The following is a 24,148-nucleotide window of genomic DNA, read 5'->3' as shown; positions in this document are numbered from 1 at the left end:
CCCAGCCACTTACTGATTTCATGGTCAGGAGTTACAGAAAATCTCTCTCTTTCTGAGCTACACTGTTTTCGTATCTCTGATAGTAGTGAATGGTGGCTACGGAAGCAGCGTAGCGTGCGAGCATACGCTGTTTCCACAACTACTATTCAGTTCTATGGGAGTTACGGAAACAGCGTAGCTCAGCGACTTACGCTGTTTCCGTAACTCACGACCATGTATTCAGTAAGTAACCGGGAGGCAGCGTGAACACAAAAAGCTAGAACAGGGTTTAGGGGTCCCCATTCTAGAGATAGGTGCGGGTCCCAGAGATGGGACCTGCATCTGTCTGACATTTATGACATATCCTGTGGATATGAAGAAAAATAGAAGGTTTTGAAGCAGCACAAGTCCCGAGTCTGGTGCGGTGCACGCTGTCAAGCCAGGCAAACCCACTTCGGCATAATGAAAATTCCAAGACAAATAGTAGGACAACAGCACACGTCTCCAGATCTTCAAAGTGGTTTTATTGTCAAAACATCCACGACAAACAGGCTGTTTGTCATGGATGTTTTGACAATAAAACCACTTTAAAGATCTGGAGACGTGTGCTGTTGTCCTACTATTTGTCTTGGAATATTCTGTGGATATGTCATAAATGTCCAATCATGGGAAAACCCCTTTAACTAGTTAAACGGCCAGAAATAACGCTATTGCTGTTCCTGCCCATTAGAGCAGCGTGTCAGCTGTAAACACACAGCTGACACCTACAGTGTATCGAGCGGACTCTGAACGTGAGCCCGGTACAAACATCGATCCCCCACTCCATGATGTACCGGCACGTCATGGGTTGGGAAGGGGTTAAGGAAGCGGTCAGTGGGGTCTGGCGCAACCGGGTGCCTTGACTGGCGACTATAAGACGCAGGGACTTTTTATCAATATTTATTCTTGATAAAAAGTGCATCTTATAGTCTGAAAAATACGGTATATCAGGCTGGGTCCACTAAAGTAGGAGACACTTTTTATGAGCGTCTCTCAACCCTCACTAATAGAGCTCGAAGCTAATAGTCAGAACAGTACTGATACTAAAATAGTAGGAGTCTAATTTTGGTTGAGCTGGGAAGTAAATACATCCAGACTTTACTCTCCGGCGTAATAGTGTCATACCAAGGGTGCACACATTTACAGGTTGGTGAAAATAGTGAAAGTTGCATCAAATTAATCAAAATGATGCACGCGGTATGATAAACTCGTTGGATATGTTTTCTCTTTCTTACTCTACCTCATGGATCGCACACTTTACATTAATATTTTATGCAAGAAAAGTGCACCCCATTAATAAATTTGGCGCAGTTTACAACTTCTTTAAGATACACCTTTTTTTCTGGACAATTTTCAAAACTGTCGAGGTACATGCAAAAAGAGTCTAAAACACAATTTGAGCTGAATTTGAGCTGAATTTCTGCCTCATAAATCTTCCTCCGCACAGAATTATTTTTAAGTAATTCTTTACTCACCTTAACTTACTTCCGCAGTGGTTGCAACTAAAGCAGTTCTTATGAAAAGTCTGCTTGTCTGCCACCAGGCATTCCATTGGGTAAACTTTCTTTTGACAAGCGATGCACATTTCCTTTTCCTGAGGAAGCATTTTCTAAAAAAAAAATAATAAAATAAGAAACTTTCCCCTTTACAATTAAAAAAATCTCCATATTTCTGTATAGGATATTTGGATATTCTTTTCCATGCTGTAATTTTAGTGCATAAATACACTTTATGGCCAAAAGTATGTGGACATCCTTCCTAAGTATTGAGTTGAGGTGTTTCAGCTACATCCATTGCAAACAGGTGCATAAAATCAAGCACACAGTCATGCAATATACATAGACAGGACAATATATGGATTCTTTATTTTACCATATTGGAGTTTAGGTTTAATTAGCAAGAGGCTTTAGTATTCTTGAGAATTATCTTAGCAGTATCTCCACCCATCAGAAAAGTACGATGTGATGTACCGGAGATGAAAGCACATGTTGCTCATGGAAATGACATGTTACTGTAGTTCCCAATGGTTACCTGCTATAGTAAATATACAGTATGGCAATATGTAGCAGACTTTCCATATTTGTTGATATAGAAGGGATGGTCAGGGTGAGAATGGATTGTGTGGCAATGGACTTCATGACCATTGCAGATGGCTCTCTGGTACATGGAGTCCTCTGCACTACAGCCCTGTATTAGGTATATATTCATCATGCTGTATATAATGGAACATGATGCAAAGATCTGCATGCCTCCATATGAAATCAGAGGCATATAGAAGTACAATATGGCCCTCATATACTTCTATGGGTGCCGTATTACTACTCCATACAACTTAGAGCTTTGTATGGTCTCGTGATATGGTCATGTGCTTGAGGCTTAACCAGCCAAAATGTAGTCATTTAGTTTTTGTCATCTATAATTGTAGCAGAGTTGGGTTTGTCATTGAATTTGTCGTTGCTTTGCACTGTTTTAACTCATCTACAGTCCAATGGAAAACCAGAAAAACCTAATGATTGTAAATTACAAGTTCAGCACTGCTACACCTGTATAAGTGTTCCAGCACAAGTAAACGTAAACTACATAACCTCTAGAGAAGTGATTTTTATAGATACGCTTCATTAAATTGATATTATAATTCCACTCACGCATAACATAAAGGCTATATATGAACCCTCTACAATATACCACTGTAAACCAGCAGATATCTACATCGTCAAGGTTGTGCCTTTATATCATTAGACACTTTCATCTTAAAGGATATCATTTTGCTTTTATCTAATTTAGCCAATATCTGTTTCTATATTATAAGACAATTAGAGAAAACTGCCCTAGAGCTAACTTACTTTATGTTAATGTATATAATGAAGAAAGACGTCTTGGAGAATATTGACTCAGACTTGAAGTTCATTAAAGAGGGTCAGGCAATGAAATTTGAGAATATCTAGATGCCAGTTGCAATAACATCACTCAATAATGTAACATCACTTCTCAGCTGTTCTAAGACAATGTAACGATGTTGCAGTGTGTGCGGTATTTTACGGAATAATTATATTGCATTGATTTAAATTTAGTGAGACAGTAAAGCTCCATAGAATCTTCTATATCATAACGTTGCTTATCAGGGAGACATATACTAAACTGCTAAAGTAGGGGAGTCTATTATAGCGTCTTATGAAATAATGCAGCTGGAACAACTGACTGACCTAGTAAATGCTGAAAGCACTGTTCTAGTATAGTATATAATGAACAAAACAGTGGCTTTCCATAGGATTTAAGGTAAATCTACTGAGTTATTAGATTTAGCCTGAAACTTTTGGATTTAAAGAGGATCTGTGACTAGGTTATATAAGTTGAACAGGTTAACTGACCTTAATAGCGCTGTCTCCCTGATTCCAGGGTTGTTGTTTTTTTTCCTGGACCTCCCCGTTACAGAGAAAGGGCCCACTGTTGTGTTGGCTCCATATATGCAAATTTTCTGTAGTTAGCCAGCAGGGTGGAGCTAACTTCCCTGTCTCTGATGCTAACCAATCAGGGCAAGACAGCTTGAGGGTAGTTGACTAACTACAGCAAATTAACGTGTATGGAGCCAACACAACAGTGGGCCCTTTCCCTGGAAAGGGGAGGTCCAGGAAAAAAACCAGCGCTGGAATCAGTGAGACAACGCTATTCAGGTCAGTTAAGCAGTTCAGCCTCTATGACCTAGTGACAGGTCATCTTTAAAGTGAATCAGCTATACCCCTACACACAACCAGTACACTGTAGAATGGTGGTCTCCAACCAGTAACTCTCCATCTGTGGCAAGTTACAACCTGCAGCTGTCAGGGCATGATAAGTGTTGTAGTTCTGACCTTATACAATATTGATACTAACTTATGTAGCATAGGGGGCTTTTTAGACCTCTCAAGACTAAGGACGCATTTGCCGCTATCGCTGACTAATCCTTTAGGGTTTTATAGGACTGTCACCCTAAAACAGAGTTATAACTTTTTTTGTCAAATCTGATAACACTAAAAGGTGTAGTGAATGTCAGTATGCTCCTTCATGAAACGTGATGTGTAAGACATCCATTGAGCAATGCTAGTTAACAAATCTGAATAAAGACGATGAATTTTACTAGGAAGAACACTGGACATATCCCCAATATTATTTAACAAGTGTCACCCTGAAGCAACGGGAAAAAACAATTGGGGAGGGGGCAATAATCTGCTGGGGAAACTGGCAGCAAGTTTTTTGTTTGCCTGCAGTGCCACCAAAGGGGAAATGAAGTATTACATGGTAACCATTACAATCAATGTGTTGTCTGTCTAATTAATTGGGGTCATGCAAACATATGCAAAATATAATGTAAATTTTACCTTGAGGTTCATTTCCGTTTTACAGTCATCATAGCAGTCATTGTTAGTCACAAACACACACAGCATAAGGTTAAGAAGAAGCCTTAAGAAAGATAACAGGAAAGACAAAAGGTGAAGAAAAATTGCAAGAAAACAGTCGTGTTAGTATTTAATAATATATTGTTATTTAATTGGAACGGCAAATATCACTCCACTGTTGCAAGCCCTTTAGTCTGTTAGGGACTCCTCAAACTCAAGACAATTTACCGGTTATGAATTCCTCCTGGTGGTAGCTGCTTATCACCTCGGATGTGTCTGAGACAGTATAGCCAAGACTCTTAAATACTCTTTCACTTTCTTCCCAGGTTTTTTGAAAATTCTTCAATATTTCTTCTGGAGATTCAGGAGCGGAAATGTCGAGCATGTGACCTGATATGACATCTTCATAGGTTGGAGGCGCATGCTTGAATTCAAATCCAGTCTTCATGCCTTCAGCATTCTGTGAAGTTCTTGCTCTGGTCACCTTGCTCTCCATCTTGTCAACACCGGAAGCTTGTAATATGGTTTCAGGATGAATCATGGGTTTAAATAAATGTTCTCTGCTCTCGTCATGCCTGTTCACAAATATTTGCTTGGAGGCATTCTCCCTGTGATCTCTAATCTGTTTTATTGGTACAGTTCTAGCTTTTCCTTGTAAAGGTGACTCATTAAATGCCCTTTGGCTTTCCTTGGGTGCTGCCTTCTTTTGTTCAGGTTGAAATTTACTACTCGGTGTCCTAAAATGAGAACTTGCACTTTCCTTTGAGCTTGCCGTGTGACCCTCAATTCCACCTCCTAGAGTAGACCTCCTGCGGAGGTCCTCTCCATCTCTCATGTACACATTTTTAGTTTCAAACACATGATCTGTAGGGATCTTGGTTTTCTGTGAGACTGATACTACATCCAAACTATCCATATCTGGGCCCAGCCATTTTGGAATGTGTGTTGGATTTTTTTCAGAGCGCGTTTGTTGTTTTTCAGATACTCTAGCTTCCTCGTAAAATTCTGTCCTGTCCTCTATTGTGCTGACTGTCACTTCTGCAGGAACAGGTGTGGTACTCACAGACTCTTTGATATGACTTTCTATTTTAAGCTGCCTTCGCAGAGTAGCAGGAGAATGTATAATTTCACATTTTTTCTCAACTACTACTGGAATAGGGGTGATTGCTCGGGGTTGTGTCATTCCTTGAGATAATTTTACAGTGGTGTCTTTAAGTTTTGTAAGTTGTTCAGAACGACTTTTTTGAGAAGACGGGGAAGGAGATGATGTTTTGGGTGTTGTGGAACGCCTTGGTGGCAGTGGTATTGTTACAGGCTCTTTTGGGAGCGGAGATGAAGAAGGAATTCTATCTTTTTGTGGGGAGTCAGTACGTCTTACAGTAGATTCTATAGTTATATATGTAGGTGATGGAGATCGCATCTTTAGCAAAGGAGAACAAGCCCTAATATCTGTCTGCTTCATGTCACTAGGAAGTCTTCCAAAGTCATTGCTGATTTTTCTTTGTCTACTTGCTGTTTCAACTTTTTTGGCAACTGAGGTAATCTGCTTCTCAGTACTGGCTTCATTTCTCCGTTTCACAAATGAAGAGGATGAAGAAGATTTCATAGCTGCTCGTATATTGCCTTCAAAAGTCGACTTTATGTCCATTGCATGGTTTTTAATGTAAGATACTTGCTCTGTGATATCATCCATATTGCTGGATTCAGCCAGATCTACTATATTTTTCTTTTTCTCCTGACTGATTAACCAGCTGGGAACAATGCTGAGGAACGTTGTAAATGTGTTAATATTTAAGATCTGGGGGTTTGATTCCAATTTTTTTGCATTGGACACTGTCTGCTGCAGTTCTTCACATTTCCTAAGATATTCGATAACATCTGAGGATTTGATTTCCTGTTTGTTTTGTGAGTCTGATTGGATATTCAGGTTTTTTTCCAAGGTTTCTTTTGTTGCAGCAGTTTTAACAGTAACAGTATTTTTGGCTACACTTTCTGATACTATTTGTGGTTCTTTTGGGTGTGGAGGTGGTGGTGTTGGTGGAAGAGGGGCTTTTTGTTGATGGATCTGGGGTTTATAAACATTTTTTGGTTTTTCAGTCTGACCAGGAGTTGAAGAAATATTCTGCTTGACTTCAACTTCACTTTTAATTTGGTCTTTTTTGATTTGGAGTTTTCTTTGTAGTTTTGGTGACTCTATTGTTTTGGTCACCGTGCCACTCAAGCCCATAAATTGATTTTGCAGTGCTTTAGCTTCTTTCTCATTAGTCACTGCTTCAATATTTCTTGTATTCTCTATTTGTTTTTGTTCTGAGCTATGAGACATGGGTTGAATTTTTAACTCTTGACTTAGCCGATTTTCAGTTTGTTTGGTTGTATGAGATTCTTCATGTACTTTTTGCTGCATCACAACAGCTCTTTGATCAATGTGCTTCATACCACCTACATTATTTGCAGCTTGAACAGTCATTTCAGATGCTGCTGTTTCTAGGCTTTCCCTGTCAAAGTTAATACTAGCTTTAGGAGATGATACTCCTGTCATTTCATATTGATCCATCTGTTTTGATTTTTCTAACTTGTTAAAAACCTGTTTACTCGCATGCTCATGTGCACTGGAATCTTTAAAACCCTGAGAGCTTTGTTGCTGAATGAGTTGGGTTTCTTTTAAGAGTATTTGACCTTTCGGGACAGGGCTCGATATTGTTGATGATGATGAAGATGTTGACCCTAATTGTGTCACATTTTGTTTATTTTTAATATATGATTCTTCAGTTACCTCATTGGAAACAATATTTTTGTTTGTCTTCACTTGATATTGTGTATTAGTTTCCTCCTTTGTTGGCGCTACCATTATTTTTGATGAATCAGCTGAGAATGACTGGATGGAATCACTCTCTGTAGAGATTTGCTTTCTTTGTGTTCCTGGTGATGTTGCTATATAAATCTGAGGTGCAGTCTTATTTTTATTTTTCTCCATTTCCTCTCTTTGTTGACGGTATTTTTCTTCGGCAATCATTAGAGGTGTCTTAAACTTTCTGGCATATGATTTTGGTTTCGGTGTTGACGTTTCAGCATGTATGGCTGGAGATATTCTACATGGAGTGAACAACTTTCTCTTGGGTTTTAATGCTTCTTCATGAATTTTTTCCAATTCACGATCACAGGTCAGTTGTTCGAAGTCTTGTTCATTTAATTGAGTGGTGTTACTATCTTCGGCTTGCACTGAAGCCATTGTCCCGGAGATAAATGTCTTACTTTCATTAATATGGCTAACTTCCATACTTTTTGTGTTGAGTTTTGAAATCTGGGACACATTAGTCTGTGCTGGAGATGATGCAATAACTTTTTTCTTGGGCTTTAAAGACTCCTCATGAATTCTTTCAAGTTCCTGGTCACAAACTATTTGATCATAATCTTCAGCAGTTGAATGACTGAAGTTCTCGATTTCCTTTCTGAATGCCTGTTCTTGAGAAAAGGCTGTGGAATCAGTTGCTAAAGTCTGAGTTTTTAACACTGGAGATATAGCTGGTGAGTATAACATTCTTTGCTTGGCATTTAGGCTGATTTTATTACTGACTGCTATGTCTTTATGAAATTCTGATTGTTCAGAATAACCTGTATGAGATTTACTGGTGTTAACTATTTGTTCACATTCAGAAGCCTTTGATTGGTTGATAAGATTTTTGCTTTCATTAACCTTTGTACTTGACATTGTTCCCGATTTAGTATGAAAAACAGGCAGTTTAGACTTTGGTAACACATCAGGTACTTGATTTACAATAGTCTTAGATTTTTCATTCTCAGTATATTTTTGTGATAATTGTTTATTTGATTGCTTTGCTGAAAATTTGTTAAAATTAGTCTTCGATTCTTTGCTGGTTGTAACTGATTGCTCGTGAGATAAAAAGCCTGTTTTTCTAATAGTTGATTCCTTGTTTTGCTCTTTGTACTTTATAATTGGTGGTGGTGTTTCTGGTGGAGGTAGAAAAATATCAGTATCCATTTTATCTAATACTGGTGGAGGAGGTGAAGGAAAATAATCAGGTTCAGTGTATGTCTTAAGTAAAAACTGAGATGGCAAAGGTGGTGGTGGTGGTGGTGGAGGGGTAGGTGCAGGTGGAGGTTCTGTCACAGAAGGCTGTAGTAGTGGTGGTGGTGGAGGTGGGAGTCTATTTAAAGAATTTTCCTTCTCAGCGGCAGTTTTGATGTTCTTTGTAAGGTGATGACCACCTCTAGTAGATATAGTTTTACTGTTTTCACCAATCTCCTGGACTGATTTCTTTGTCATAAATTGTTTATGCTGTATATTTTGAGTTTCTTTTTGTAGTGAAATCTTTTCCACTGAGTGTATTTCCTTTTTTGCAATGTCTACATTATTATTGATAGTGTCCAAAACCTGTGCATGCTCAACATTTAATGTTTTTCCTGAAACCATTCTTCCTGACTGGTGGTATTGCTGATCTTTCACTTGTTTCTGACCATGGTCTAATTTTTGGAAGCGTCCAGTGCCAGTAACATCTATAACGCTAGTTCTAGAGTTGTTGGCATTAGAAACCACTTTTGTTTTATGCAATATCTTATTTTGATTGAGTAGGTCTACATGCAACTTCTCTTTTTGTCTATTGCCAAATTCTTGAACTGAACAACTTTTGTCTTCAGTAAATTCTACAATTTGGGCATCAGAAACAATATTACTTTTCTTCCAGGTTTGGCTGACTAAAGCCTTTTGGGAATTATACAATTCTCTCTGCTCAGCTGTGTTCATGTTGGTGACTTTCTGCTGTAAAGCATTAAAATTCTGTGTACTTTCGTAATCAGCTTTTATGCTTGAGTCTGAATGTTTGTGTTGCACATTTTTAACATTTTGGAGACTTCTTTGATCAATTGTTGATGTTTGCTGGTTATCCATGCCTGCAGTGATCACTTTCCCACTTGCCATGCCTTCTGTATGAGTAAGTTCATGATTTTCTTCACTAGACTGTATAAAAGTTTTAATTGTGTCTTTCACATTTCCTTCAATACTTGCTCTGCGTTGGATGATCTGAGAGGTAGGCTGTAGTAATGTCTTCATGGTACTTTTTACATCACCTTGAATGCTGACCTGATGTTGTACATAATTTCTTTCTGTAGAAGAGTCCAATAGACTTTGCTTGGTTGCACTTATATCTCCTCTGATTATATAATCTTTTTCGTTTTGCTTTGCAGACTGTTGTGCTTCTTTTAAAGATTGTAACGCTGCCTCAACACTGCCATGAACAACTTCCTCCTTAACAAACTCGTTCTTCTGGTTTACAGCTTTTTCTAGAGAATCAATGGTTCCTTGAATATCTCCAGGGATGACATCTGGCTTTTCTGTATCCTTGACTTGATACTGTGATTCAGTAAGAGACTTCAGTGTTGCTGAGAGATCCGCTTTAATAATCTCTTCTTTCTCTACTACTACAGCCTGATTTATAGCTTGGCTGAGAGAACTTATGGTTGCCTGCAAATTACCTTTAACAATCTCTTCTTTATTTGCATCAAATGATTTATTCTCCTGCTCAGTCATAAAAACTTTAACTGTATTATAAACATCTCCAGGGATAATATCCGTTTCATCAACAGTTCGTTCAACTTGGCATCGTTGACGTTTAAGTAATAATTTTGTACCTTCAACATCACCTCCAAGAATTTCTTCATTGACTTGTTCAGCTCCTATATCCTCAAATTCCCCATGTAGTCTTTTTATGTAATCTAATGCTCCAGATTCAATGCAAGTAGTGAAAAACTGGACATTTCCTCTTTCAGAATCTTCAATTTTTACCCTATCCTTCTCCCCTGATGTGACAGAGGATTTTAAATTGTAAATTGTACGTTTTATATCTCCACCTACTACTTCGTCCCGCTGAAAATCATGGTTTTCATTCTTGTTAAACAGAGAGTAGACTGTCATTTTTATATCACCTTTTTCACTCTCTTGAATAAGTATTCCTTGTTTCACAAAATCTTCATTTGTGAGAAGGTTTTTAATGGCTTCTTGTATATCTCCTCCAATAATGTCCCCCCGCATTGCTTGTATGTCAGATGATTGATTCATTAACTGTGATTTTGTCAAGCTGATGTTGCCCTTTTCTTCCTCATTTAAAAGGACTGTTCTTTCAGTAGATGATTGCTGAGACAGCAAGTTCATCATTATATTTTGAAGATCTCCCCTTATAATCTCTTGTTTTTCTATCTTTGGAATTTCCTGATTCAGGAGTTGAAATTTGGCCATACGAATATCACCAATTTCATCTGCTTCCAAAATTATCCCATGGGAATTAACAAGTTTTTGGCTATATAATTCTTTTAATGTTTCTTGGATACTCTTCCCAATGACTTCTTGTTTATCTAGTCTGTATTCATTAAATTCATGCAATGGTGTGGTTTCAAAAAGCCACGTTGTTGTTCTTACATCAGCTTGTGGAATTTCTTCTTTCAGTTCTTTTTTATCAGTTTCATCAATTTCTCGAATTGAATCCAAATTTTGATTTTCAAAAAGCCAAACAGCTTCTTGCACATCTCCTTTTTGGATATCTTCCATTGTCACTCTCTTTATGGCGTCATAATTTTCCCCATGGAGTTCATCAAGGGTGTGGGTTTCAAATAACCAAGAAGATGTCTTAACGTTACCTTGTTTTATCTCACTGATGCTCACTGTTCGCACAACCTGGCTCTTTTCCTCTTTTTCAAAGAGCTCTTTGTTGCCTCTCACGTCACCACCTATAATATTTTCAATGGTATGAAAATCAGATTTTTCCCCAATTTTATCTATTGGGTGAGTTTCAAATTTCCATCTTACAGAACTAACATCCCCTTTTTGAATGTCCTCTTGAGTCACAGATTTTATAACAAACACTTCATCTGAATTTTTGAAAGAGTCTAAAGGCTTTGTTTCAAACAGCCATCTTGTTCCACGAACATTACCATTAAGTACCTCTTCTTTCTTTACTGTTGTCACTTCATGGTAAAGTCCTTCTTTATCTTGAATAGCATAAAGGGGCTGAGTTTCAAACATCATGGTATAGTTTTTCACATCACCTTTTAATATTTCATCCACTGTCACTGTTGTATTAGAAGCTTCTGAACTTTCCTCCTTAATTTGGTCTAATGAAAAAGTTTCAAAGATAAAACATCCTTTTCTTACATTTCCACCTTGCACATCTGTGATTGCATATGTCTCTTTATTTTTGTCATGGTTTTCATTGATCTCATCAATAGAATGATTCTCAAAGAGCCATCGGCAATTTAAGACATTTCCCACCTGGAGGTCCTCAGATTTCATGTTTTTTATCCTTTGGAATACTTCTTGTGAACTAGAACTAATTTGATCGAGTGCCTGATTTTCAAAAATATATTTCATGGAAGAGACATCCCCAGACTGAATATCAATTTCTACTACTCTCTTAAAGTCTTTCTTCTCTTCTCCTTGTATGTGTTCTAAATGTTGTGTCTCAAAAAGGAAGCAAACCGATTGCACATCTCTACCTGTGACTTCCTCCTTCTTCAAATGTGTAGACTTCTCAGATTCATCTTGTATTGTGTCAAGTGCCTGAGTTTCAAAAAGCCAGGTGCAGGTTTTCACATCTCCCTTCTGGATCTCCTCACTGCTTGTCATTGTTACTTGTTTTTCATACAGGTTTTCCATTGGTTGCGTTTCAAATAGCCATTTACATGTCCTTACATCCCCTTTGACAATATCATTTCTCTTGTCTTGTACCAACTCTTCACCTTCAGTATGGCTAAAGTATTTAATAGAATCCAGTGGCTGTGTCTCAAAAAGCCACTTTCCCTTCTTAACATCTCCAGATTGTATTTCTTGCGAAGAGATTCCTCGGATAACTTGGTAGTTTTCAACACTTTCTCCAAACTGATCTACTGGAATTGTTTCAAACATCCATTGATATGTTCTTACATCTCCTTTCACTATTTCTTCTTGACGAATTGTTTTAACTTCATGATAATGTCCAAACTGATCTTGAATAGCATACAGAGGTGTTGTTTCAAAAAGTTTCTTGTTAAGTTGGACTGCTCCCTTATCAACATCTTCTATATGAATTTTGTAAGAGAAATCATCTGTTTGCCAATCTTCTCTCTCAAACGCATTTCTGCAGGTACTAACATCCCCTTTGTGAATTTCATCAAGATGGACAGTCCGAATATATTCTTTCTTTTCCTCCCTAATTTGCTCAAGAGGACGTGTTTCAAAAACCCATCTTTGATGGCGAACATCACCTTTTTCCTCTTCTGTAGTAACTACTTTTTTAAGTTTGCCTACTTCTGCATTTTCTTTGAGTTCATCCATTGGTACATTCTCGAATAGATATTTTGTATTACTTACATTACCCCCTATTATCTCCTCACCCTGTAGAGGCCTTTCATTAGCATTGTCTTTTAAAATGTCCATTGGTAAGGTTTCAAAGATCCAACATTTTTGATATACATCTGCACCAAGGATAGCTTCCTTTTCAGTAACAGAATCATCTTCCTCTTTAATTAAGTCCAAAGGACGTGTTTCAAATAGCCACTTGGCCTTTCCAACCCCACCTTTAACACTTTCTTCCATAGATATGCCTTTGACAACTTTGACCTGAGCTTCATCTTGATTAATCATGTCCAAAGGTTGCGTTTCAAACATCCATCTTGCTGTTTTAACATCTCCCTTTTCAATGTCTTCCATGCAGACAGTTGTTATTTCAAGTACTTTCCCAGAACTGTCTTGTAAGACATATTTAGGCTCAGTTTCAAATTGTTTTACAGTTCTTTTCACATCCCCTTTAAACCCTTGAAGTTCTGATTTTAGTCTCAGCATATTCATTTCATCAGAAGTAAGTGACCTGTCATTGTACTGAGTTTCAAAGAAGTATCTACCAGCTTTTACATCTCCTCCATGAATGTCTTCAGAAGTGAAAACGGTGTCAGAATCATTTTGCTTGTGAATTTTATTCAGAGCATCTAATGGCTGTGTCTCAAATAACCATGTTGCTGTTCGAACATCTCCTCTGGCAAGTTCGGGTACTTTTTCAGCTTTCTCCAAAGAGCTTGAGGAATCAAGACCAAGGGCATGAATTGGCTGCGTCTCAAACATCCATGTTGCATATTTTACATCCCCTCCAGCAATAATTTCTTGCTCTCCAATGCTTTTAATATGATTTTGATCTGGTGATTCGTCTTTAATTGTATCTAAAGGTTGATTTTCAAAAACCCACCTCATAGACTGCACCTCTCCTTTCAAAATTTCATCCCATTCCAAATATTCTCTTTCGGGACTAAGACATTTTTGTGGGCTACCAACAGGATTTTCAAAAACAGATCTTGCATGTTGCACCTCACCTTTTTGCTCATATTGACTAGTTACAATATCAGAAACCTCATTGAAATATTCTTTTTCTAAATTCTTTCTCACTTCTGGATGGATATGTTTATATAAACGATTTAGCTCATATAAATTTCTTTGCTTTGAATATTCATCTTTGGTAGCACCTGATGCATTTCTTTCTGTAGAATTTGGAGGTTCCGGGGACTGGGAAAAATCAGCTATTTCATCTGTCTCTAAAATATCCGGAGGAGGAGGAGGAGGAAGTGGAAACTCTTCTAAACTTCCAAAATGGACAGACTTAGTGTGAGCAGACTTTGTTGTATGTTCAGCTTTCAATGATGAACTTTTACCATCATAGACACTGTTTGCCGAGCCAGAGATGTTGGTATTTACCACTGGCCATTCAAATTCCGGATGGTCATTATATATCTTTAGAGAATGAAATACAATGATTTAATTTCCCAGATCTACTATTGCTCTAAAGAGTTTTTACAGTAAAATATTGATCACATATATTTTAACCAGTAACATTTTACTAATATAATGTACTGTATAAATAGAAATAAATGAAATACAACAAATGTAGGAGAGCTGAGTTTGTCACATTCACCAGAGTATCCTTAGTATAAAATATATATTTTTTAAGAGGTACACAAGCCCATCATTAGGCAGTTGCTTTATCAGCACTGATCAAATATACCATCTACAGCCTGTATTGAAAATGGTGGTCTGCAGCAAATACCATACAGTGACCCCATAACAGCACCATACATAACCTAATAACATCTACATACAATATCTAAATAATACTGCTATACACTTAATATTAAGATCCAGGCCACCTGAGCTGCACCTTTTAGAAAGGACAGCTGATAACTATCGGGATTGTACACCTGTAAGGGAAGCCCTGGCTATATTCAACTTTTCTGCTGCAGATTTTGCTGGAAAATCCACAGCAAAATCCAGAAACAAAATGTAGTAACAAATCTAATCTGTTTTTTTTTGTTGTTTGTTTTTTTTCATTGTTTATTTGCTTCCTAAATGCAAAATTCAACAACTTTCTGAATTGTCTACGTTAAAAATGTTCTACCATTTTATTGCTGTAGAGTTTGTGCAACTCCTGCCCTGCTGCTTTTGACATAGATCTGACAGCACACTGCCTCTGGCAGCTGGCAGCTCTCCCCGCTCTCCCCCTCCATTTTCTCAGTGTTAGAGATACCAACAGGGAGGGGGATTAGTATGTTAACTGCAGAGTTAACTGTACAAGACTGGGGTTTCAAAGTTTGTTTTCTTTTTGCTGTGATTATTGTGAAATGCAGCAAAATACAGATGTTTTGCTCTATTTGCCCAAAACCACAGCGTGAAAACCCAAACTTTAGGGTGTGAGGAAAGCAACCTAAGACTGCAGTGGGAGATATCACACAAGCAACATAGTGTAGAGAGAGAGGAGAGAATTCATGGCAGAATCTGCAGATGGGACAGATCACAAACACAGGCAGCATCAGTGTATATGTCCAAACAGTAGAGAAGAAATTATACATGGGCTGTAGGAAGAGAAAGCAGTACAGAAATAAAGCTGTGCTGATACATGAGAGCTAGTGCAGGCAGCAGCATCCTGGACAAACTGACCTCACATCCAGCATGTATTACTGGGAGGGACACATCTACATGAGAAAAGTCTAAAACTAGGTTGCAAACAGCATAAATGGTCTAAAAATGAATGAAGGACTAAGGATTGCAGCCTAAAACTTAGTGTATCTTTTTTAATTCAAGGTAACAACTAACATATGTAACAATATTTTTTTCCATGTCAATGTTGTCCATAGCCTTTAAAATCTGCGGTGATTTCTCCCGCCACATGGTAATGTGGAATTGCAAAACCCCATTCGATACCATTGTACAGTACCTTTACAGTATGTGGATTTTTGGTACAGAATCTGTAACGGAATTCTGCAGGAAATAAGTCATGAACGTGGTCTGATAGGATATTTCATATATTGCATTTCTCAAGGATATGAACTTGTGGACCCCTAAAGTCAAAAGTAGACTTTAACCTTAGAGTTATCATGATGCACAAACAATGCACCTAAACAGTCAAGGAACAAATTCAGCTCTGCCACATCTGTACATAGATAAAAATACATATAGTTTGAAGAGTAATTTATTGAAAGGCAGATGAAGCAGGGAAAATGAAAAAGAAAAAAAAAAATCTCATTCATACATACAAATAACAATTTCTAATGTCATTTTGAATATTGTTTTGGTCACATTCTTATTTTATCAACAGTGAGAGACATTTACAGAAATATTAGACTTAGAAAATACCTTTGTATGTTTTCCTTGTGAGACTGCGGTTCCAGCAACACTGGTGCTTTTATCCTTGAGAGATTTTTCATATTGTTCCTTAAGGACTTGTGCAGAAATTTTAGGGATTTCCATATAACCTGATTAAAACACAAAGCCATAAATATAAATAATATAGTTGCATTACTTTTCACTAGCTCCATTGTTACAAGCAGAGGACCATTCCATTATCTGTTGCGGATCATCACACGAAAAGATGATTTGGTGAATATATTAATGATTTTTGAGACAGTGATGTAAAATAGCTTTTCTCCAGAATAAGTAAATACTTATCATTGCATAGTCCAATGGAGCATTGCCCCAATGACTGCTGTCTACTGGATCTCCGCAAGGAGAATAAGTATCTTCCAAGAGTCTGCACATATAGTATCTCACACAGCCAACCTGAACCCTACGCTGTACTTATGATAAGCAAGTAGTCCGAAACAGGGCTGTCTACAGATGGGTGTCTCTGGTTTAGCTGATAACCCAAGTCCAAGGGTTGGACATTGGCTTACAGGATAACTACCTATAGATGGTACTAGAGAAAGTTTTCTTCCTTCTGAGGGAAAGCTATTTTGATTTCTTTTTCCCAGAAAGCATTGCACTAAAGTCTCCCTACAAACTGGATGCCTGCAAGGTAAAACCGTACCGTCTGAGATGATGAAAGCAGGAATTTTTTTGTTTCTTTTTGTTTTTTAGACATTCTTTTTATCGGATTTTCAAATAGATAAGATCAGTACAGACAAATGTAAAATGGTGTCTCATTTGTTACAACCATGAGCTATATCGACTTTTATAAACACGGTGCATACAGCTGGCGAGAGACACTTGTCATTCCAATCTAACTAAAATATCAACTGTAAATGTTGAACTTATAGATAAAGGCCCACTAGATTAAAAAAACATTGTAACAAGTAGTCAGAGAGCTTAGACCCCTTAATGGGGGAGCATGTAAGCTATCCTTGGATCCCTTATGCTCAAGAAGGACTGTAGGGTCCCCCTGTGAATTTGCAGTAAGCTTCTTATTTATTCCCATCTAACCCCAGGGAAGCAGGTGGTGGACTTTTTGCAGGAGCTGGCAAGCACCTGTTTTGCAACTAGTAATAGGAATTGGATTAGTTTTTGCTTAACATGGGGAATCCCTTCAATGTACTTTTTGAGGAGGGCCTCCCAGGGGCATTTAGTCAGGTTATAGCCTGTAGTCGTGCGGATCAGGTGAGTCAACCAAAAGTCGGGTTTCTTAAATATTTTTTGTGGCACCTATAGAGGATTCCATGCAATGCTTCGATCTGATGTGTGTTTTTGAAAGCAATATACAGTATAAATATATATATATATATATATATATATATATATATATATATATATATATATATATATATATAATACAGTATGTACAGTATATAAATTGCAAGCCAATTAGTGAATGCAAAAAAACAGAATCAAACCAAACACACATCCCATAGGCTTATTGGGCTGCCTACTGTAAAAGTTTTTTGTATACAGCTGTATTTGTTATGTGACTTGTTTGATTATGTAAGGACAGCATTGTTTTGGGCACTATTTAGCTTAATATGTTGGCACTGTTATTTGCATACTGTATGACTTGAGCACTACTGTATATAACTTAGATTATGTGGGAACTGAATGGCTTATACTATATGAGCATTTTGTTGGGCAGTGTATGAAGGGATTATGTGAGCAGTATGTGGCAGTATTATTTGAGCACTGTATGCAATATTATTTGGGACAGTACAGTTTTTTGTACACTGTCTATACTTTTTGGCTCAGTTGTCCAGACTTAACCACCCAAGATAAGGAATCTTATTCACATAAACATTATGTTAGAGCTTATTTCATAGGAAGACAATTAATGTCAGTGCATTTTTTGGAGCGAGGGAGGAAGCTAGAATACTGTGTGGAAACTGACACAAGCATGGGACATACAGATTTCATGTAGGTGTTGACCTGGTCAGATTAAACTCAGGACCCCAAGGAAATAGTGTTAACCACTGAGCAACTATGCTGTATATAAAACCCACTTTACAAACCACCCAAAACACAAATTCTGCACATTATATACATTAGGGGTGCACTGTGCTTCTGCCATTATGCCATGCTGCTCTGTTGCGGCTCCCTACTATTTTAAATAAAAAAAGAAACGGCTTTCAGAAGACAACCACATCATTTCGACGCTGAGAACAGAAGGCCGTCATTAGACGATAAACTTCATTCTCTCTTCCTTGCGCTGATCATAGATATTAGTGCACGTCTTGGAAGATATAGGTGAGCGTCCTCTGTTGGTTGCTCTTCCCCGTCAGGGAGAAGAGGAATAGCTATCACTGTGTTTTCCCAATAGTTGGGAGTCCAAATAGTAGAACCCCCAACTGTCAGATATTTATGACAAATACTGTCGATGCCTCTTTAAGTTTTATCGTGGAGCGATGGAGTCTGACAATGTGATCCTTGGATCAAAAGAGAGTACATGCATCCCTTTATTTTCATTCCTTTCCTATGCCATATCAATGTTTCTAAAATGTAATACTTTGACATTTATTTATTAAATGTCCTGGTAGCAATTAGTTGAATTTGTACTATGTGTCCCAGATGTCTAATGACATTTATTGTTCTGCACTATTGCTTTCATAATAATATTCCCTGGTGGTTAGTGCTTGGCAGAAATTCTGGATGAAGTTTGCAGTGAGATAAGCATTTCTCTCTAGACTTATGTCTATAACAGGAGATAGATGAGGTCTTAGTGCTCTTCACAAGGCTTTTTTCATTCTGAACAACTTTATGTACAAGACTCAAGAATATGAATCAGATGGAGATGAAACAAATCTAAACAAAGATCATTTCAATATTGATGACCCTCTACTGTCAAAAGAATTAGCACCTACCTATTAGTGCTGTATTCGATACATATTATTATTGTTATAAAATATTACTGGTAAATATAATATCCCATAGTGTGTATAGTATCTGCCCATATATACAACATATAATATAAGCTACCATTACAGAGCAATTTAACCCAGAAGAGATCTTCTATCAGTATCCATGCGTTACTATTTACCTTGTCAATAGGTTGTATCCCTAAATAGTCTGATCATGTCAGCACTGATTGGACAGTGCCATTAACAAGGGAATGGTAACACTCATTTTTAAATTTACTCATACTTTTCCAGGAGGAATAACAGAGGAATAACACAAGGCAGAGTTCTAAGAAAATATTCTCCAGAATTGTTATTTTATAGGAAATACATGTATTCACTTGAAAAATAAATATTGGGACAACTGACAGGTCCTCTTTAAAGAAATCTTAAAATGCTAAAAAAAAATTAAGTGATGTTTAATCATTCTAAAACACTGCAAAGGGGTCTGTCTGGCAGTTCCCCCACCAATGTTCAGAATGAAGGGACAGGTCCCCCACTGATCCTGACAAAGAAAGGGCAGGTCCCCCACCAATCCTGAGAATGAAGGGGGAGTTCCCCACCGATCCTGAGAATGAAGGGGCAGGTCCCCCACCAATACAAAGAATGAAGGGGTCCCTGCATTGGTTTAGCGTTGCAGCCCCTTTCAAAGGTTTTCCTGCAAAACCGCCCTTCTGGCCACCGGCTATGCAAGGCAGTCTAGCGCAAACCTGCTGTTCAGAAAGTGATTGCATATCCTAGTGATATGCCTATTATTTTTTGTGATGGAAATAACCATTCAAAATAAATAGTATATTGTAGTATTTGTCTGTGATCTCTTGTTTTATTGCCCTGGGAAATAACTGAACTCTGTGGGACTCTCTGAATTGGATTTAAATATTTTTAATGAATAATGTGTAATGTTTCCAGGGCAACTAAACAAATAAATTCCTCAGGTAATAAAAGACAAAGATTAAGAGAAAAAAAGTGTGCATTATAATGACTCATTCTAAAATGTGCATGGCCCCTTTAATTCTGGTCATATTGTAACCATGCAGTGGACAATACCTCTAACCTTTGTATCCCCTGAAACGATGGACATTATTTCTATGGTGTTTATATTTTATACATTACTTTCTGTTACTATGACTTCCTGAAATTGTTCTTCATCAGTAAACTTACATGTTACATTCACAAGACTTTAATTTGCTACTTCAATGCATTCCATTTTGTAGCTGCGCTAAACACATTTAAAGCAGTATTCTTACCTACTCCATCAGCTTCTTGATTATAATTAGACGCTGTGCTTGTCTCTTGGGTGCTTTGCTCATGAACCGATACCTGGGTAAAGTAAATTATGGCATTTAAAATTTAGCTTTATCACCCGCCTGAAAACATAAATATATACATGAATGGACACACCGCCGTGTAGCACAAGAAACGTGTGTTGGGGATCAAATTATTTTTGTGAAATAACAGTAATAATTTTATTTGTGTGTGCAGGTTTCTAAGGAATATAAATACTCAGCATGCTAATGAAAATTTGTGTAATACCTGTTCTGTATTACAAGCTGAAAATTGAGTTTCATGTTGCTCAGCTGCTTGGCTGCTGCTCATGAACGTGATTTCATTGCTTCTTCTGGTTTCCTGAAAAATGATAGTATTGAAAATAGTAAGTTATTTTTTTAAGGTGCAATTTTTCTTTTGTATATTTGCCCAAGTTGTATGCAGCCGTAATTTGGTACCCATAAACTCCATTGGGTCCCTGCTGTACCTCGGTGTATAGGAAAAATGTAGGGATCTGGCACTCGTCCAAATTTAAAGGGAACCTGTCACCAGCATTTCACCTATTAAACTCCACTCACCCCTCGCTGCCGCTGCTGTCAAAAGTTCATTGCCATTATCCCCTCTCCTAAACTCCTCCTCCTTTTATCATAATAATCCGGTTCTCGTTCATTCCTCTTCTTATGCCCGTCCTCCTCCAAAAACTGGCCCGACCAGAATGCCGAAATCTTGTCTGAGATAGCGCGCATGCGCACGTCATGTATGGTCTGACACCCCTCCCTGCTTCGTCCTGGCCTCAAATCTAGTTACTGCGCATGCGCCGCTGTGGTGTCCCATTGTGCACATGCAGCAGAACAGGACATTGATGCGCAAGCGCAGGATTTCGTGTGTGCTGGGTGGAGGTGAGGACCTGTCAATCAAGAGTAAGGAGGTGGCTTTAACTCGGAAAGGCTTGAGGAATAAAGATACAACGCTTTTATGCTCATTAGCATATTGTGCAGGAAACTGAATACTAAAGGTACAGAGCCTACTTAGAAGATAATTATAGGTTACATAAAAGTGATTTCCCCCCTTTCCACCAGGTATTGCTGGTTTAATAGGTAAAATGCTGATGACAGGTTCCCTTTAAAAATGCTGAAATGTATTTAGATCCACATAAAAATTGTAATGAAGACACCCCAGGGAATCTTGCTTATGCGTTTCGAACCGGGTTCTCTTGCCAGTCATAGATTCCCATGACACATCTCCCTATATACCACTCCAACATCTAATCCATAATTATGAATATATAAATATATATATAGGAAGGTAAATATTAAATTTTGATACAGAGTATATATGCGTACAAGAGATGTATACAAACAGGAAACTCATATGTCTCATATTTGCACATTAATATTTCGATTAACTAAACTTTTATTTCCTATTTTTTTATGTGGATCTAAATAAATGCTGGTATTTTTAAAGTTGGGAGAGTACTGGATTCCCTACATTATTTCTATATACTGTGACTGCGGATTGAAGCAACTTATTTGCAGAGTACCGTCACATACATATGTGGACACATGGATCCTTTGGCGCAGTAAGCTGATTCAAATAGCTTTTTTTTTCCATCTTATTGTAGCACCAAATACCTCAGTTTTTCTGACCGAAAAATAATGTTGGCATGCTTCATTGGATAACATATTATGATGGTGTTTTCCCCTAGAATCATTGATTATTAATATCTCCATAATACGGTGCCGTACTGACTTTGCCACCGCACAGCCTCCAAACACACGTCTCTGCTGTTCATGAGACCTTAGTCTACAGTAATGCAACAGTATATGATTAATAGAAGATGAAAATAAAGAATTTCTTGTTTCATAATGTCACTAAAAGGGTAGTCCCATTTGTTGTAAAATTACATTTACTGAAACAAGCACCATGTGTTCTTTCTCTGTAACATACTCTCTGTACCGATTTGGTCTCCTAAAGGAAATAATAGGGACTATGGCTACATGGACTGTAGAAGGGGTGAAGTAGTGGAGAATCTGCCACGCTTACTAAGCAGTTTAAATAACTTATTCATGCACAGATGGTCCCCCCGCTTCAACTCTTCTTAACAATTGGTTTCTAAGGAGAAATGGAAACCGCTCCACACCTGTCTATGGGTTGTCTTTGGTATTGCAGCTCAGGTCCATTGATATGATTGGGGCTTAGCTGCAATACTACACACAACCTGTGGAAAGGTGTGGCACCATTTTGGAAAAAAGCTACAATGTTCTTATAATCCTGGAAAACCCCTTCAAGAACATTCTGAAATCATGACCTGCTGGAGGTTATGAGGACTACAGTTGAGAAACACTGGGGAAGAATCAACACTAATCAAAATGTGCCAGGAATCTGCCAAAATTGTGCCAAAAAGTGGAGTACATGGCAAATTGATTGTGTGTTTTAGAAACTTTTTTGCACCTTTTATCAACAGTTTAGAAGTGTCTATAAAAATGGTCACGGCTAAGAGGAGTCGTAGCATGTGCCAAATTTTATCAACACCATTTTTTGTGTGCAAAATATTGGTGTCATTTAGTGTAAAGCACGCCAGCCAAAAGGTGGTGTAAGCAGGAGGAAATTATCTAACAAGTCCAGTGAGTTGCACTAACTTTATCTTTCTGCAGATGCCAGCTTGATAAATCTGGTGCAATGTGCACTTTTGCCCTCTCCTAATATTATGCATTTTATGGCAATTTCGATCGCCCCTCTACTTTCCTATTTATATGCCATTTATGTATAGTGTAAGAATACCCCTTTAATTTTTTATATTTTTTGCTAACATTGGACATCTGGCTGCTATGTTTCAGTATACCACTCCAGAAAAAAACATCACAAATGCTCAGTGTGAACTTGGTCTTTATGAATCCTATAATTTCATAGATGTGAAAACAAATGTTATGTGTTCTGTACTGTATAATTCATGAAAAAGCTTTCAAACCAACATCCACAAAGTTACAAACTTTTGTACATTAACTTGTTCCGAGTAACTAATTCCCACTGGTAATTTCCACCTTGTGTAATTGTATTGTGTGTTCCTTGTAGGTGAACTCTTGTATATTACTACTCAGTTTTGTTAGAAGTATTAAGTTGTTATGAAATGGGAGAGTAATTGGAATTGCTGAGTCTGAGTTGATGGTGAATACATCGTTCTCTCTGCCTCTGGGATGCATTAGTTTAAAAGTAGTCATTTGTGAAAAGCATTTCAAGCTTTGTTTTAAATGACTAAATATCCATGCTGAAAGCCCAGCTTAATCAGGCGAAAACGTTCTCTGGTTGAGCTACTATATGAAAGGAAAACATTACTTAATTTCAATATATTATGATACTGTTTTAAATGAGATAGGAGCCAATTTTACAAAAAGAAGCTTTCTAGTCCAGCTAAGAGCACTAATAAAAATAAGACATTTATTGTGGCCATTACTGCCATTCATTAAGAAGCATTCGGCATTGTAGCCCACACATTCAAAGAATATCTGGAAGATAATAATTAAATAATCATGTTCTACACGTTCATCTTAACTACAATGTATTCAAGTATACATATTGGCTGTGATTCAAAGTCCATGAAGATATTTGATCGTGAGTAATTATGTCATTTTAGTGTAAAGGTCTTACAAAGGTCCGTGTTTTTTTTTAATTTTTTTTATTTCTTTCATAGAAACAGTGCCACATCTGTTCTTTGGGCTACACTTGGTATTGCAGCTCAGTTGCATTCAAGTGAATGGGGCTAACCTGCAACACCTGACATAGTCCATGGCTCCTGTTATCCGACTTGACTATTACATTCTTTCTCCTTTTGCTACAGGATATATGTCTTGGCCTTCCCTTGTTTCTTTCAATGTTCACCA

The 24,148-nt window shown here is 37.6% G+C and overlaps 1 protein-coding gene across 1 annotated transcript in view; it reads right to left on the bottom strand.

Moving 5' to 3' along the window:
* Positions 1–1,511: 1,511 nt before the first annotated feature.
* XIRP2 (xin actin binding repeat containing 2) overlaps positions 1,512–24,148 on the bottom strand; it is a 206,750-nt gene continuing 184,113 nt past the window's right edge. Inside the window, exons 5-9 of the mRNA XM_075831107.1 lie at positions 20,538–20,630; positions 20,252–20,324; positions 16,051–16,169; positions 4,620–14,154; positions 1,512–1,627 (exon numbers count right to left, since the gene is read on the bottom strand). Of these exons, the coding sequence (XP_075687222.1) occupies positions 1,533–1,627; positions 4,620–14,154; positions 16,051–16,169; positions 20,252–20,324; positions 20,538–20,630 (9,915 nt within the window). The 3' untranslated portion in view covers positions 1,512–1,532. The remainder of the gene's footprint in view (positions 1,628–4,619; positions 14,155–16,050; positions 16,170–20,251; positions 20,325–20,537; positions 20,631–24,148) is intronic.

The sequence above is a fragment of the Rhinoderma darwinii genome, chromosome 6, assembly GCF_050947455.1.
Source record: "Rhinoderma darwinii isolate aRhiDar2 chromosome 6, aRhiDar2.hap1, whole genome shotgun sequence".
Classification (NCBI taxonomy): Eukaryota; Metazoa; Chordata; class Amphibia; order Anura; family Rhinodermatidae; genus Rhinoderma; species Rhinoderma darwinii.
Note: the sequence above shows the minus strand (reverse complement) of the source record. Positions and strands in the feature narration are given on the sequence as shown.